The sequence below is a fragment of the Ovis aries genome, chromosome 6 (assembly GCF_016772045.2).
Source record: "Ovis aries strain OAR_USU_Benz2616 breed Rambouillet chromosome 6, ARS-UI_Ramb_v3.0, whole genome shotgun sequence".
NCBI classification, from domain to species: Eukaryota; Metazoa; Chordata; class Mammalia; order Artiodactyla; family Bovidae; genus Ovis; species Ovis aries.
Window position 1 is genome coordinate 89,026,150 of NC_056059.1, and position 12,579 is coordinate 89,038,728.

The following is a 12,579-nucleotide window of genomic DNA, read 5'->3' on the forward strand; positions in this document are numbered from 1 at the left end:
AGATACTGACATTTGGGGTTTCAAAGAAATGGAGTGGCTTCTGTACAATCATTGGTATACTAGGGATTCTAAAATGTTCCCAAGAACACCCAGCTCTGGTGTACGTGCTATATATAATCTTTGGGACTGTGAATTTGACAGATTTTTATCCTCATGATTAGCTTCACTGGTAGCTCAGTTGGCAAAAAATCCACCTGCAATGCAGGAGACCCCAGTTTGATTCCTGAATCAGGAAGATCCACTGGAAAAGGGATAGGCTACCCACTCCAGTATTCTTGGATTTCTCTTGTGGCTCAGCTGGTAAAGAATCCACCTCCAATGCAGAAGACCTGGGTTCAGTCCCTGGTTGGGAAGATCCCCTGGAGAAGGGAAAGGCTACCCACTCTGGTATTCTGGCCTGGAGAATTCCATGAACTGTATAGTCCATGGGGTTACAAAGAGTCAACATGACTGAGTAACTTTCACTTTCCCTTTTCCCATGGAATAGCTGACCTGAAGATAACAAGGTTATCTGGGTGGGCCTGACCCTATCAAACATGACCCCAGGAAGAGCAAAGTAATTTCTACAGCTGGTTGGAGAAAAGAAGTCAGAGATTCAAAGCACAAGGATTCTACATGCCATGCTGATATGAAGATGAAGGAAATGTGGACAGTCTCAAACAGGCTTGCTGTACAGGAGAGCAGTTCCAGTTGACAGTTTGTACAAATAGCAAGATCTCAGTCCCACACTTCCAAGGAACTGAATTCCACTATGAATATAATAAACTTGGAAGTGAATTTTCTTCTATAGCCTACAGATGAGAACTCAGCTTAGCTGATATCTTGATTGTTAGCTACTATAAAGAAAATGGGAAAAAAATGGGAATAAACATAAAGATGAGAAAAACAAAGCAACTATTAGCATTCTATAAAAAGGAATTCTATCTCCAAAGATAGCTCCTTTCAGCTGAAATCTACTTTCATGTGGCATCTTTAAACCTGGTTTTGCCTCTTCAGACAAAAGAAAACAAACAGCTCTCTTATATTCAATTCAAGTCTCTTCATCTTCAGGAGAATCATTCCCTGTTACTCTTATGACATATTTTTAAATAATTTCACAATTTTCATCTCCCTCACTTTAAAAGGTTTTAAAAACAGTCTATGACCCCAAAAGTGGAAGGAATTATACACAGTATAATTTTTATTATTCATGGTAATTATGTTCTGTAAAATCACTGGGAACACTCAATTAATGAATACTCCTCCAGACGGAAATATAGGGCTAGGTGCCTGAAAGACTCTGGCCTGAGCATCTGTATTAACCAGTCAATACATAAACTTGTTTCATGTGTGTTTTTAATATACAATACTTGATTCTTTAACACTGAACTCACAGGCAACAGCACTGTAACTCGAGCTGAAAAGGCTTTTCTAATACACCTATTTTCTCCACAAGGCACATCATAGCCTGCTCACATTTAGAACGCTAGAGAGCACTTCAGCATTATACTTGGGAGCCATTTTAAACAGTGAAATTACCAACAAAAGGCACAAAAATGTGGAAAATGTAACCCAAAGTAGATTGTGGAAAGGACATTTGATTATGAGAGCTGACACAAGAAGGCAGAGAGCATCATCTCAGCAGAAAACATGCACATAGAATAAATCAAAATTTTCACTGTTCTGTGCATTTCTATGAAAGACAGAAAGTGCTGTGAGTATTAATATGGGGATATAAATATATTTTATAAAGTGGATGAATTTGCAAAAATGGAATTCAAGATGAATATAAACTAACTGTATATGAAGTTTCTGTTTATAAGGTTTACAGTAACCTGTTAATTGTATTCTGCCAATGAAAACGTGCTTTCATGAAATGTTCCATGTAATTCTCCAGAAAGTAATCCTTAACTTTTATGAATAGTTTTACACTAAATATCTAAGATCATACCTTTATAATAACTAGAATTTTTAAGTCAAATGAACTTTGGAAAATTAGGTAGGCTTATTATATATATAGAGTTTGCAGACTTACCTGCAGCCTCTAGTAAAGCTTCCAGTCTAGCTTGTGTTTCTGGATCTACTGTCCTGAGGTCTGCACCATCAGCGGTACCTGACAAAAGTAACTTGGAAGCCGTTTCCAGCATTGGATTTTCCAAATCATCTTGATCCAAAATGAAAGACTCCACCTAGAAAACAAATACCAAAAAATGGAAGGAAGGGAGAAATGAAAGGAGAAAAGGAAAGTAGGAAGAGAAACAAACAGAGGAAAAAGAGAGAAAAATATTTTAATGTCAGTATCAATGATAAATTCAATGCAATCCTAAATAATTTCAATGGAATATATAAGCCCACAGTTCAAAGTAGAAAATTAAATTTGTAGAATATTTTAAGAATGTATTATTCATATCATATGTCTGATATTTGTTTTCCTTACTGAAATCATAGGTGTTCGTCTATTTTCATGGGGGAAGGGTAGCGCATGAGGGAGGTTATGATGTAAATACCTAGCTAGACATGTCTGACTTCAGTAGAAGACTTAAATCAGCTGTTCTTAAATCTTTTGTTCTCAGGACACCCTTATACACCTATAAAGCACTGTTCTGCTCCCAAAGACTTCCCTTAGGGGTTATATTTACTAATATTTACCGAATTCAAAATTAAACTACAATATCAAAGTGTTAGTTGCTTCAGTCATGTCCAACTTTGTGACCCCATGGACTGAAGCATGCCAGGCTACTCTGTCCATGGGATTCTCCAGGCAACAATACTGGAGTGGGTTGCCATCGCCTTCTCCAACAATATCAAAAAACACATCATTAATATCACTACAGGTTTCATTACAAAAGTTTTTAAGTACTGCAAAGCTGTGAAGCTCAGGCAAATAAAATTTCTGAAATTCTAATCTGTGCCTGTAAGCTTAATTTTATCACTAATAACAAATACTGACTGTTTTCCTTAAAGCAATAGGCTCACTTTGATCATTTTTGAGAACATTTGCCAAATGTCTTAACTTTGATAGATATAGTGTGTCTGTCAGTGGTAGTGCTTTACGTGTACTTCCCATTTTATCACATAACATTAATAGGATTATGTAATCATATATGGAGATTTCAAAAAATTAATATTTACTGCTTTATCAAATTATTCTTCAGGTGAAAATGGCTTTTTAATTTTATAACTCTGAGTATATGATAATGATAAATACAATGATAATAGTATAATTTGATGCCATGGCCTTAAGAAGCCAGCAATTTTACCTACCATTGCTTTTGTATCATCAGTGTAAATACACAACCCAGTAAAAAGGCAAGTAAAATATTAGTATAGTGATGAAAACAATTTTGATATTTTGAACATTCTTACTGATTTCTGAGAACTTGAGAGGGCTGCAGATCATACAATGAGAACCACTGATACAGTAACATATACCAGACTCAATGAATAGAAATGTAAAGAATTAGAAATAGCAGCTCTTAAGACTTCTAAGGGAAAAGTTTTATTTTGACATCCCTTGTCATAGTGCTACTTAAGAATAGGTAGAAAGATGTAATTTTTTTTTTTTAGTTTGCTGATAAAAAGGTGATAGTTATTATATAAAATATCACTAACATAATTGGATAAAATTTATTTCACAAGTTTAAAGTACTTTTAACTCTGTAATAACTAAAATGAAATAAATTCTTAACCAATATAACATCAGAAACTGTATCATTCCATCTTTGAAAGTCACCTGTTTAGCAATCAGACATAAATCCTATTTTTAATCTATACACATTTAATACTGAATGTTAAATTTGGGGGAGATAATGTTTCTTTCAAAAGTTCCCTTAAGCTAATATAGTTTAACATGAAATAATATTTCATATTTCTAATATTTCAAATATAAATACACAGAGAATATTCTGAAAATAATCTCTAAATCTTTGAAAACTTACCAAAATTTTGCTGTATATTAACTTTAAAAATCTATAACAACTGTTATGATGGGTAGGATATTAAAATAAACAACTTTTTAAATAAACTTTAAATTATTTCTAAAGGAAGCAGTGAAAGCCTAAGTGTTATATATTAGAAAGTGGACTTTTCACCATGGTTTGGTCATAGAAATATGTGATTCAAAATTATAGCATGGTAAAAACTATGTCTTTTTATCTTTAACCATGGTTCGGAATATGAGTCTTTCTAGAGAAAACATTGCATCCCAATGATATTTTCTCTGTTAAAGTATCTACAGGTTTTCAATACAATAGAAGACCAAAAAAAAAAAAAAGAGTAAATAACCATGAAAAAAATGTACATAGGTAAAATGAACAGATGAAAAATTAAATATTTCAAATTAATGTTTTAGAAAACAAAAGGTATCAAAGAGCAGTGAAAGTGTGTTAGTCACTCAGTTGTGTCTGACTCAGCGACACCATGAACTGTGTAGCCTGCCAGGCTCCTGTCCATGGAATTCTCTAGGCAAGAATACTGAAGTGGGTAGCCATTTCCTCTTCCAGGGGATCTTTGTGACCCAGGGATCAAACCTGGGTCTCCTGCATTGCAGGCAGATTCTTTACCATTTGAGCCAAAGCGCAGTGCAGAGTGCGAAACCAAAAGTTCAGAGCAAAGGTACTAAAACTGTTCAAAGGAGACAATGCATGCAAAAAAAAATACAAAGGGATTTTGACCAAAATAACTAATTGGTATAAGACAAAAGGAGAAGGAATACAGTATTGGTAGACAAGCATAAAATTTCTACATGCTAGAATATAGGATTTACTATAGGAAAGGTCAGAAAGTTACAAATTAGATCACAGAAAGTATTAAATCTCCATCAAAAGCAATTTCCTGATATAAGGTCCCCTTATGCCACACCACATCTTAACTAAGTTTGGTGAAAATTTACTTAGAAAAATACACTTCAATCTTTTCATGAGGCATACTAAATGCAGAAATATGTTTTATTAAATCAAGTCCATGAAAGTTCTTTTTTTGGCTATGCAACTAGAAGGATCTTAATTCCCCAGACTAGGAAGTCAATCTGTGCACTCAGCAGTGAAAGCCAGGAGTACTGACCACTGGATCCCAAGAAAATTTCCATCCATAAAAGTTCTTACAGGGATTTCCCTGGTGGTCCAGTGGTTAAAAATCCCACCTTCCAACATAGGGGACTTGATCCCTGGTTGGGGAACTAAGATTCCACATACTGAAGAAGGGGGAGTACCTAAGCCCTAACCACCAGAACTACTGGGTCCATACGTCGCAACTAGAGAAGCCCATGTGCCACAATGAAGAACCCACATGCCACAACTAAGACCCTACACAGCCAAATAGCTAAATCAGTGTTTTTGAAAGCTCTTACATTGATTTTTAAAGCCCACGATTTTTTGTTGTTGTTGTATAGTCACTAAGTTATGTCTGACTCTTTTGTGATCCATGGACTTGTAGCTCTTCAGGCTCCTCTGTCCATGGGATTTTCCCAGGCAAGAATACTGGAGAGGGTTGCCATTTGAGACTCCAAGGGATCTTCGGAACCCAGGGATCCAGCCTCTACTCTTGCTTGGCAAGCGGATTCTTAACCACTAAGCCACCTGGGAAACCCCCACTACTTTTACTATGTGAAGAACCTGGTATTTTAAAAAACAGTAGATTCAAATGCCTATGAAATGCTCTATAAATTTTAAAAGGCATACGATGAAAGAAAAGAACAGGAATGGATGTCTATAAGATACTGCCCTACCTCCCAATTTATGAAGAAGAAACTAATTTCAAGGGTACCATCAGGATCTAAAGACCTAGGTACCATTACTGCCTCATTTGCTACCTATGAGAGCTAAGCAAGTTATCTCATCCATCTTACTCTGCATAATTGTTATAAATTTTTCACATGACTATTAGTCTATCTAAACTCCACAGAAATAGGGAATTTGTTTGGAGCACTGGTATGGAGCCACGAAAATGATGCCTATCTCATTGTGAGGACTCAAATAATTCTTGAAAAAATAAGAGATGGTTTGAGGCTCCTTTCTTTTCAGATTCTAAAAGGTTGTAGTGTATTCGGAGAAGGGAGAGGAAGTTATATAAAGGTATATTTTCTAGATATAGAAAAGTCAAGTATTAGGTAGCAGGTATGACAAAATGCTATATTCATTAATATTAAACACACTTTTATTACGATCTTTGAGTAAGAGATACTGCTGTTTACTACTATCAGATGTGTAAAATTAGGCCTTGTATCTAGGAACTTACTTTAATGTGAGAATGAAAGTATACAATAACAATAATACAGAGTAGAAGTACATAAGGTAAAGAGAGAGAGAGAGAGAGAGAGAGAGAGGAAAAAAAACATCACAGGAGTTCTGAAGAGGAAGTAGAAGACAACTCCTTCCTTTAACACCAATTCCTCTTCCTACCTGAAAAGATTGTTGAATGGCATTATAGAACATGTAGATATAAGGAGATGCAGTCACAAAAATACAAAAATAAGTAACTCTATTCAAATGTCAACTAAGTTATGAGCATACACCTCCTTAACATGTCCTTAGCTAAGGAAACTCAGATTAAAAACCAAAATACAATTAGGCTAGATTCAAACCTGACTCATTTTTATCATATTATTTCTATATTAAAAATTCATTTTCAATCACAGCTAAGTTCTGGAACATTAAAAATGGTTTGAATAATAAATTCACATAAATATTCTGAAATTCCTTAGATGAAATATATAAATAACTTTCATGAAGAGGGGAGAGACAGAAGGAAATGAATGTCCTTATTAAATTCATTCTTCCCTAAAGAAAATAATCTGTCAAAGTTATCGATATTCAAAGCATGACAATTTAAATTATATCTAAACTACTTTGGATGTGTGGTTTTGACCAGCTGGATATTTTATAAAATGGTGTGTGTGCATCAAATTCTTGTCTAATGCAAAGAACAAAATGCACAAGTCTTAGAAATCACCAGGTTCAGTTTATTGCTACAGATGAGAAAACAGAAGCACAGGATCTGTATTTAAACAGCAAGTTTCTAAACTTCTAACAAAAAGAGATCAGTTATACAATTAACAAGTTCCAATATTCTTCCTACCAGTAAAAGAGGCTGTTGTTTCAATTTGCTTTAGAAAAGCTAACTTTAAATTCTGTATTTAAGGGATAAAGCTGCCATCACCTGAACCCAATTTTCAATTAAAAAAAGTGAGACAACTAAACATTATATGCCCCTGATTTATGCAACATAAAATATACAGTACCTCCTATGAAGTACTGTTGCCTCCTTGAATTAACTTCTAGTTTATAAAAATTATTAAGGCAAGTATCTGGAACAAATTAAATCGGGGCTTCTCAATTTTGGCATCGCTGACATTATGAGCCAGATAATTCTTTGTTGTTGGGAGCTGTCCTACACGCTTCAGGATGTTTAGCAGCATCCCTGGCCTCTACCCACTAGGTGCCAATAGCAACCCTATCACAAGCTGCAACACCAAAAGTATCTCCAGACAGTGCCAAATGTCCCCTTGGAGGAAATAACAAAAACAAAATATTCTAGGGATGGGAAGTTGAGAACCACTGAGTTCAACAGAAGCAAACAAAAACAACTAAAATACAGAACATGTTTTAAAAGAGAGAGAAAGACAGTAAAAGGGAAGAATTGTTCTAAATTAGAGACATTCCAGAGACATAACCAGCAAAATAATATAGACCTTACTTGAAATTTTCAAGGCAAATCAAGAAATCTGAATATGAGTTGGGTATTAAATAGTATAAAGGAATCAATCTGGTTAGGTAAGAAACTGCTCTTATACTTTAGAGATGCATGCTGGGAGTATACACAAATACTGTCAGGAATTTGTCATAAACTATTTCAGGAAAACTAAAGTTTTATAGCAAACTCTTGATAACGCTAAATCTGAAAAGATTTACAGAGGTTTTATTTCACTAGTCTTTATACTTTTGTGTACATTAAATCCTTTTAGTTTTTAAAAAGTTTTAGGGTGATGTTTTACTACAGATGTTGCTTTTGTTTCAAAAAAATTACTTAACAGTTATTTTTGGGGGCTCCAAAATCACTGCAGACGGTGACTGCAGCCATGAAAGTAAAAGATGCTTACTCCTTGGAAGAAAAGTTATGACCAACCTAGATAGCATATTGAAAAGCAGAGACATTACTTTGCCAACAAAGGTCCGTCTAGTCAAGGGTATGGTTTTTCCAGTGGTCATGTATGGATATGAGAGTTGGACTGTGAAGAAAGCTGAGTGCCGAAGAATTGATGCTTTTGAACTGCGGTGCTGGAGGACTCTTGAGAGTCCCTTGGACTGCAAGGAGATCCAACCAGTCCATTCTGAAGGAGATCAGCCCTGGGATTTCTCTGGAAGGAATGATGCTAAAGCTGAAACTCCAGTACTTTGACCACCTCATGTGAAGAGTTGACTCATTGGAAAAGACTCTGATGCTGGGAGGGATTGGGGTCAGGAGGAGAAGGGGACGACAGAGGATGAGATGGCTGGATGGCATCACTGACTCGATGGACGTGAGTCTGAGTGAACTCCGGGAGCTGGTGATGGACAGGGAGGCCTGGCGTGCTGCGATTCATGGGGTCACAAAGAGTCGGACAGGACTGAGCAACTTAACTGAACTGAACTAAATACTATCCAATTAACAAAGTATTTTTTTACTTTCTTCTCAAAATAAACTGAACACAAATGCTTAACAATAAAAGCCAAAGTCTTTTTAACAATGGTCAGAGGTGAATAAATTTGTTAATGCTATTAATGGAAGTCCTGGTCCTTGAATACTCAAAACACAAAGTCATGTGAAAACATGGAAATAAAGGGTCATCTGAACCGATTGTGAACATTAGCATAACATTTCAAACTAAATACTCTTCAGAACAAATATATCATCACTGCTATATTAGGGAAAGGAGTCCATTTTATAGTACAATAAACTAGTATTCATGCCAAAGAATAAAGTGAAAGTGAAAGTGTTAGTCCCTCAGTGGTGCCTAACTCTTTGTGATCCCATGGGCTCTACAGCCCATCAGGCCCCTTTGTCCATGAAATTCTCCAGGCAAGAATATTGGAGTGGGTTGCTATTCCCTTCTTCAGGGGAGCTTCCCAACCCAGGAATCGATTCCAGGTCTCCAGCATTGTAGGCAGATTCTTTACCCTATGAGTCACTAGGGAAGCCAAAGAATAAGAAAATAGCGTATTTTGATTAACTAGATATCATATGTACAAATTCCATTCAATTTAACAAATATTCATTGCCAATTACATACTATGTGCAAAGTAGTAGAACACCCAAGGGAGAATGGTAATACAAAATGATTTTTTTAACAATCAATGCCTCCCACAAATATTATATAAAAAAGGCAACTCTAAAGGCAACTCTATGTACAAATAGCTAACTGTATCAAACAAGATTGGAAAATAGTACTAAACAGATGCTAATACAGAGAATGTAAAGAGGAAGGAAAAAACATTTCCAAATGAAAATAGTAAAAAGAATAATGCTTAAAGAAGATGGAGCCTTTCAGTATTATGCGGAGAAGTCTACAGTTTATATGGTAGCTTCTGAAGAGTTTAAGCATTAAAATAGTGTTTTAGAAAGACAGAGGCCACGTGAAAGATGGTTTTAAACAGACAGGACAACAGACATAAAGAAACCAATTAGGAATTATCAATCATTTGATCAATATATCAAATGAAAGATTATGGAAAGTGGGGATAGGAAAAATAGTCAGTCTTAAAGAGTAAACATAATTTAAAAAATGAGAATGCTAGCAACTACAGAATTTGGATATCTTGAACTTTAACACTCCCATCCTCCTATGCCATCACTATCTCAATTTATGACTGTTTTTGTTGTTCGGAAAACTACCCTCCACTTATCACTGAATGTCAAGCTGGTAACCTGAATTTCAAGATAATAATAATATCAAAAGGTCACACATAAACAGGTGAATATAAAAAAAAAGACTAATTTGAATCTAAGATAATTTATAACACTGATTGAGTAATTCTTAATAGTTTACACTATATCTTTCAAACAAGCCCAGAGAAACATAGTACTTGTTCTTCTTAGTTCTTTGAATACAGATTTATTATACATAAAATAAGAAATATATAGTCATCATAATTATTCTCTTCCATACATGATCCTGAAGCCTAATAAAAATTTCTTTGCTGTATATTTTTTATGGTCTTAAATAGGGTAAAATCCAGCTAAAATAGTACAATTCTTAATAAAGACTAAACTATTCCAAAATTAGTCTATTTGGGATACACTTTTCCAGCAGTAGTAGAGTCACTGAACAGTGATTTACATATACATTAAAATAAGAAAACAAATAAGAGCCCACTTAAAAGTCCCTGGAAAAAGAATATCAACAAAGACCCGGACATTACGGTACTGGTATCTTAAGATTGAAACAAATAAAACTAAAGAAAATTTGACTAAAATAAACTTAGCTTTCAAAAGTCTATTCATTGATTTATGATTGATTTATATCTACATTCTTTCATTCCTACTTATCTATCCTTCTAATAAATTTCAGCCAAGACCTGGGAATATGCTGAGAATCAGTGGTATACAGAAAAACAAAGCACTGTTATCACAGAGCTCAATAGTACAACATGATTTATTTTCTTATGCTTCAAAGTACTTATCTGCCTGCAATAGCTCACTATGAAATTACAACAGTTTAGTGTGTGAAAATTTGGAAATTATAAACTTTATAAAGTGGACAAATTATTAATGGTTAAAATATGTAAAAATTCTATGGAATTCACATATCTAGAGTTTGTAAGTAGATTTTTTGCTAATAAAATTAAAGATACATATTATTTCAAAGATTTCCTTAAATCCAATAACAACAGTACAAAGCTATTTAGTTATAAATTAGCCTACTTCTGGTATATATCATTATTCATCAATTATCATAAAAAGAGCCTCAAAATAAAACAATTTCTTGTAAGATGGCATTAAAATGTACATGCAAATATACATACACATACAGATTAAACACACACATACAGATTACACACACACACACACACACACAGATCACACACACACATACACACACACACACACACACACACCCCTAGAGTCATAACCTGGTAAAATTTACTTCTCCAATACAAAACTAAACGCTAGAAGACAATCTGAAAAGAAATGAAGCACAATTAATTTTTAAAAAATTCTAAACTGTAGAACAAAATAATTTCTAGACATGCAAGTACTTTGAAAATTTAAAAACCACAAACAGTTCTGAATTTAGAGAATTTATGCCTTCAACAACTAAAATGAATCCAAAAAAGGACAGCCTAGAAATCATAAGACCAAGCAGTTAAAAAAGAAATTAGTGGCATATAATCTATTGTTAACATTTCAGGTAGTTGTTAATACAAAAGGAAGCAACTAGTTACAAATACTGTTTAAATTCAATCAAATGCCTTCTGAAGAACAGGAAGAAAACATATTTTTCAAACTGGGAGGGAAACAATTTTAAAAACTCAAATTCAGTTAAACACAAGGGGGACAGGGTGTGGGATAATAAGAAAATGCATCTTTGCCATTAACTGTCGCTATTAGGAAAAAACCAAAAACCCAAAGACTAACTTAATATAAAAGAAAGTGGAAAAATCTCTTATTTTAAAAAAATGACAAATAGATTAGGATTTAAATAAGAAAAAAGGAAAAAACTCAACTACATGGTACTACAAGAGAAAAAAATCTAAAATTTTTTGTCATAAAAGTTGAAAACAGAGGTGTAAAAAAGCAATCTTAATCAAAGGTGCCATTATTAACATGAGTAAAGGAAGAATTCAAGACAAAACATATTACACAGAAAAAAAAATTTATAATAATAGATACAATCCACTGGGAGTGTGTTGACAGCTCAACTTCTACATACCCTGACAATGCAACACAGAAACATATAAAGTAAAAATATTATAAACTTAAGCAACTTGAAAATTCGTACAACTTAGTGGGAAACTTTCCAAGTACCTATCAGAAAATGAGGAAATCAAGTAGACGATACAGATATGGACAATTCAAAAATAGAATTAACAAATCATACTTATATTTCATAGTGAAACAGAACTTAGTATATCATATGAACAAAGAACATAGTCTTTGAAAGCAAAAACCTGATTATATCTTAAGCAAAGGAAAATCTCAACAGGTTTTTAAAAAAAATAACACAGGATACATCTGAGGTCCATAAAGCTAAAGGAAACTAAAAATTATCAATAAGAGGATAACACTGAAAGTGAAAGTGAAGTCGCTCAGTCATGTCTCTTTGCGACCCCATGGACTGTAGCCTACCAGGCTCCTCCCTCCATAGGATTCTCTAGGCAAGAGTACTGCAGTGGGTTGCCATTTCAAAGGATAACACTACACTTGCAAATTCTAAAAGAAAAGAAAATAGCCTACTAACGAACTCAGAATACAGAGAAAGTGAAAACTAACATTGTGAGCATATCATTTCAAATGGAATTGGTCCCAGCAATTCTTAAAGAAAAATTTAAAGCCTTAAATATGTTCAATATAACACAAAAAAGGTTTAAACACATAAAAAGTTTCAAAAATAAAATACAAATAAAA

General features: G+C 34.1%; 1 protein-coding gene across 11 annotated transcripts in view; it reads right to left on the reverse strand.

Moving 5' to 3' along the window:
* ANKRD17 (ankyrin repeat domain 17) overlaps positions 1-12,579 on the reverse strand; it is a 169,294-nt gene that overhangs the window by 93,081 nt on the left and 63,634 nt on the right. For all 11 annotated transcript variants that reach the window (XM_027971068.3, XM_027971067.3, XM_027971064.3 and 8 more), the window contains exon 2: positions 2,015-2,168. In XM_027971068.3, coding sequence (XP_027826869.2) covers positions 2,015-2,168 — 154 coding nt within the window. The remainder of the gene's footprint in view (positions 1-2,014; positions 2,169-12,579) is intronic.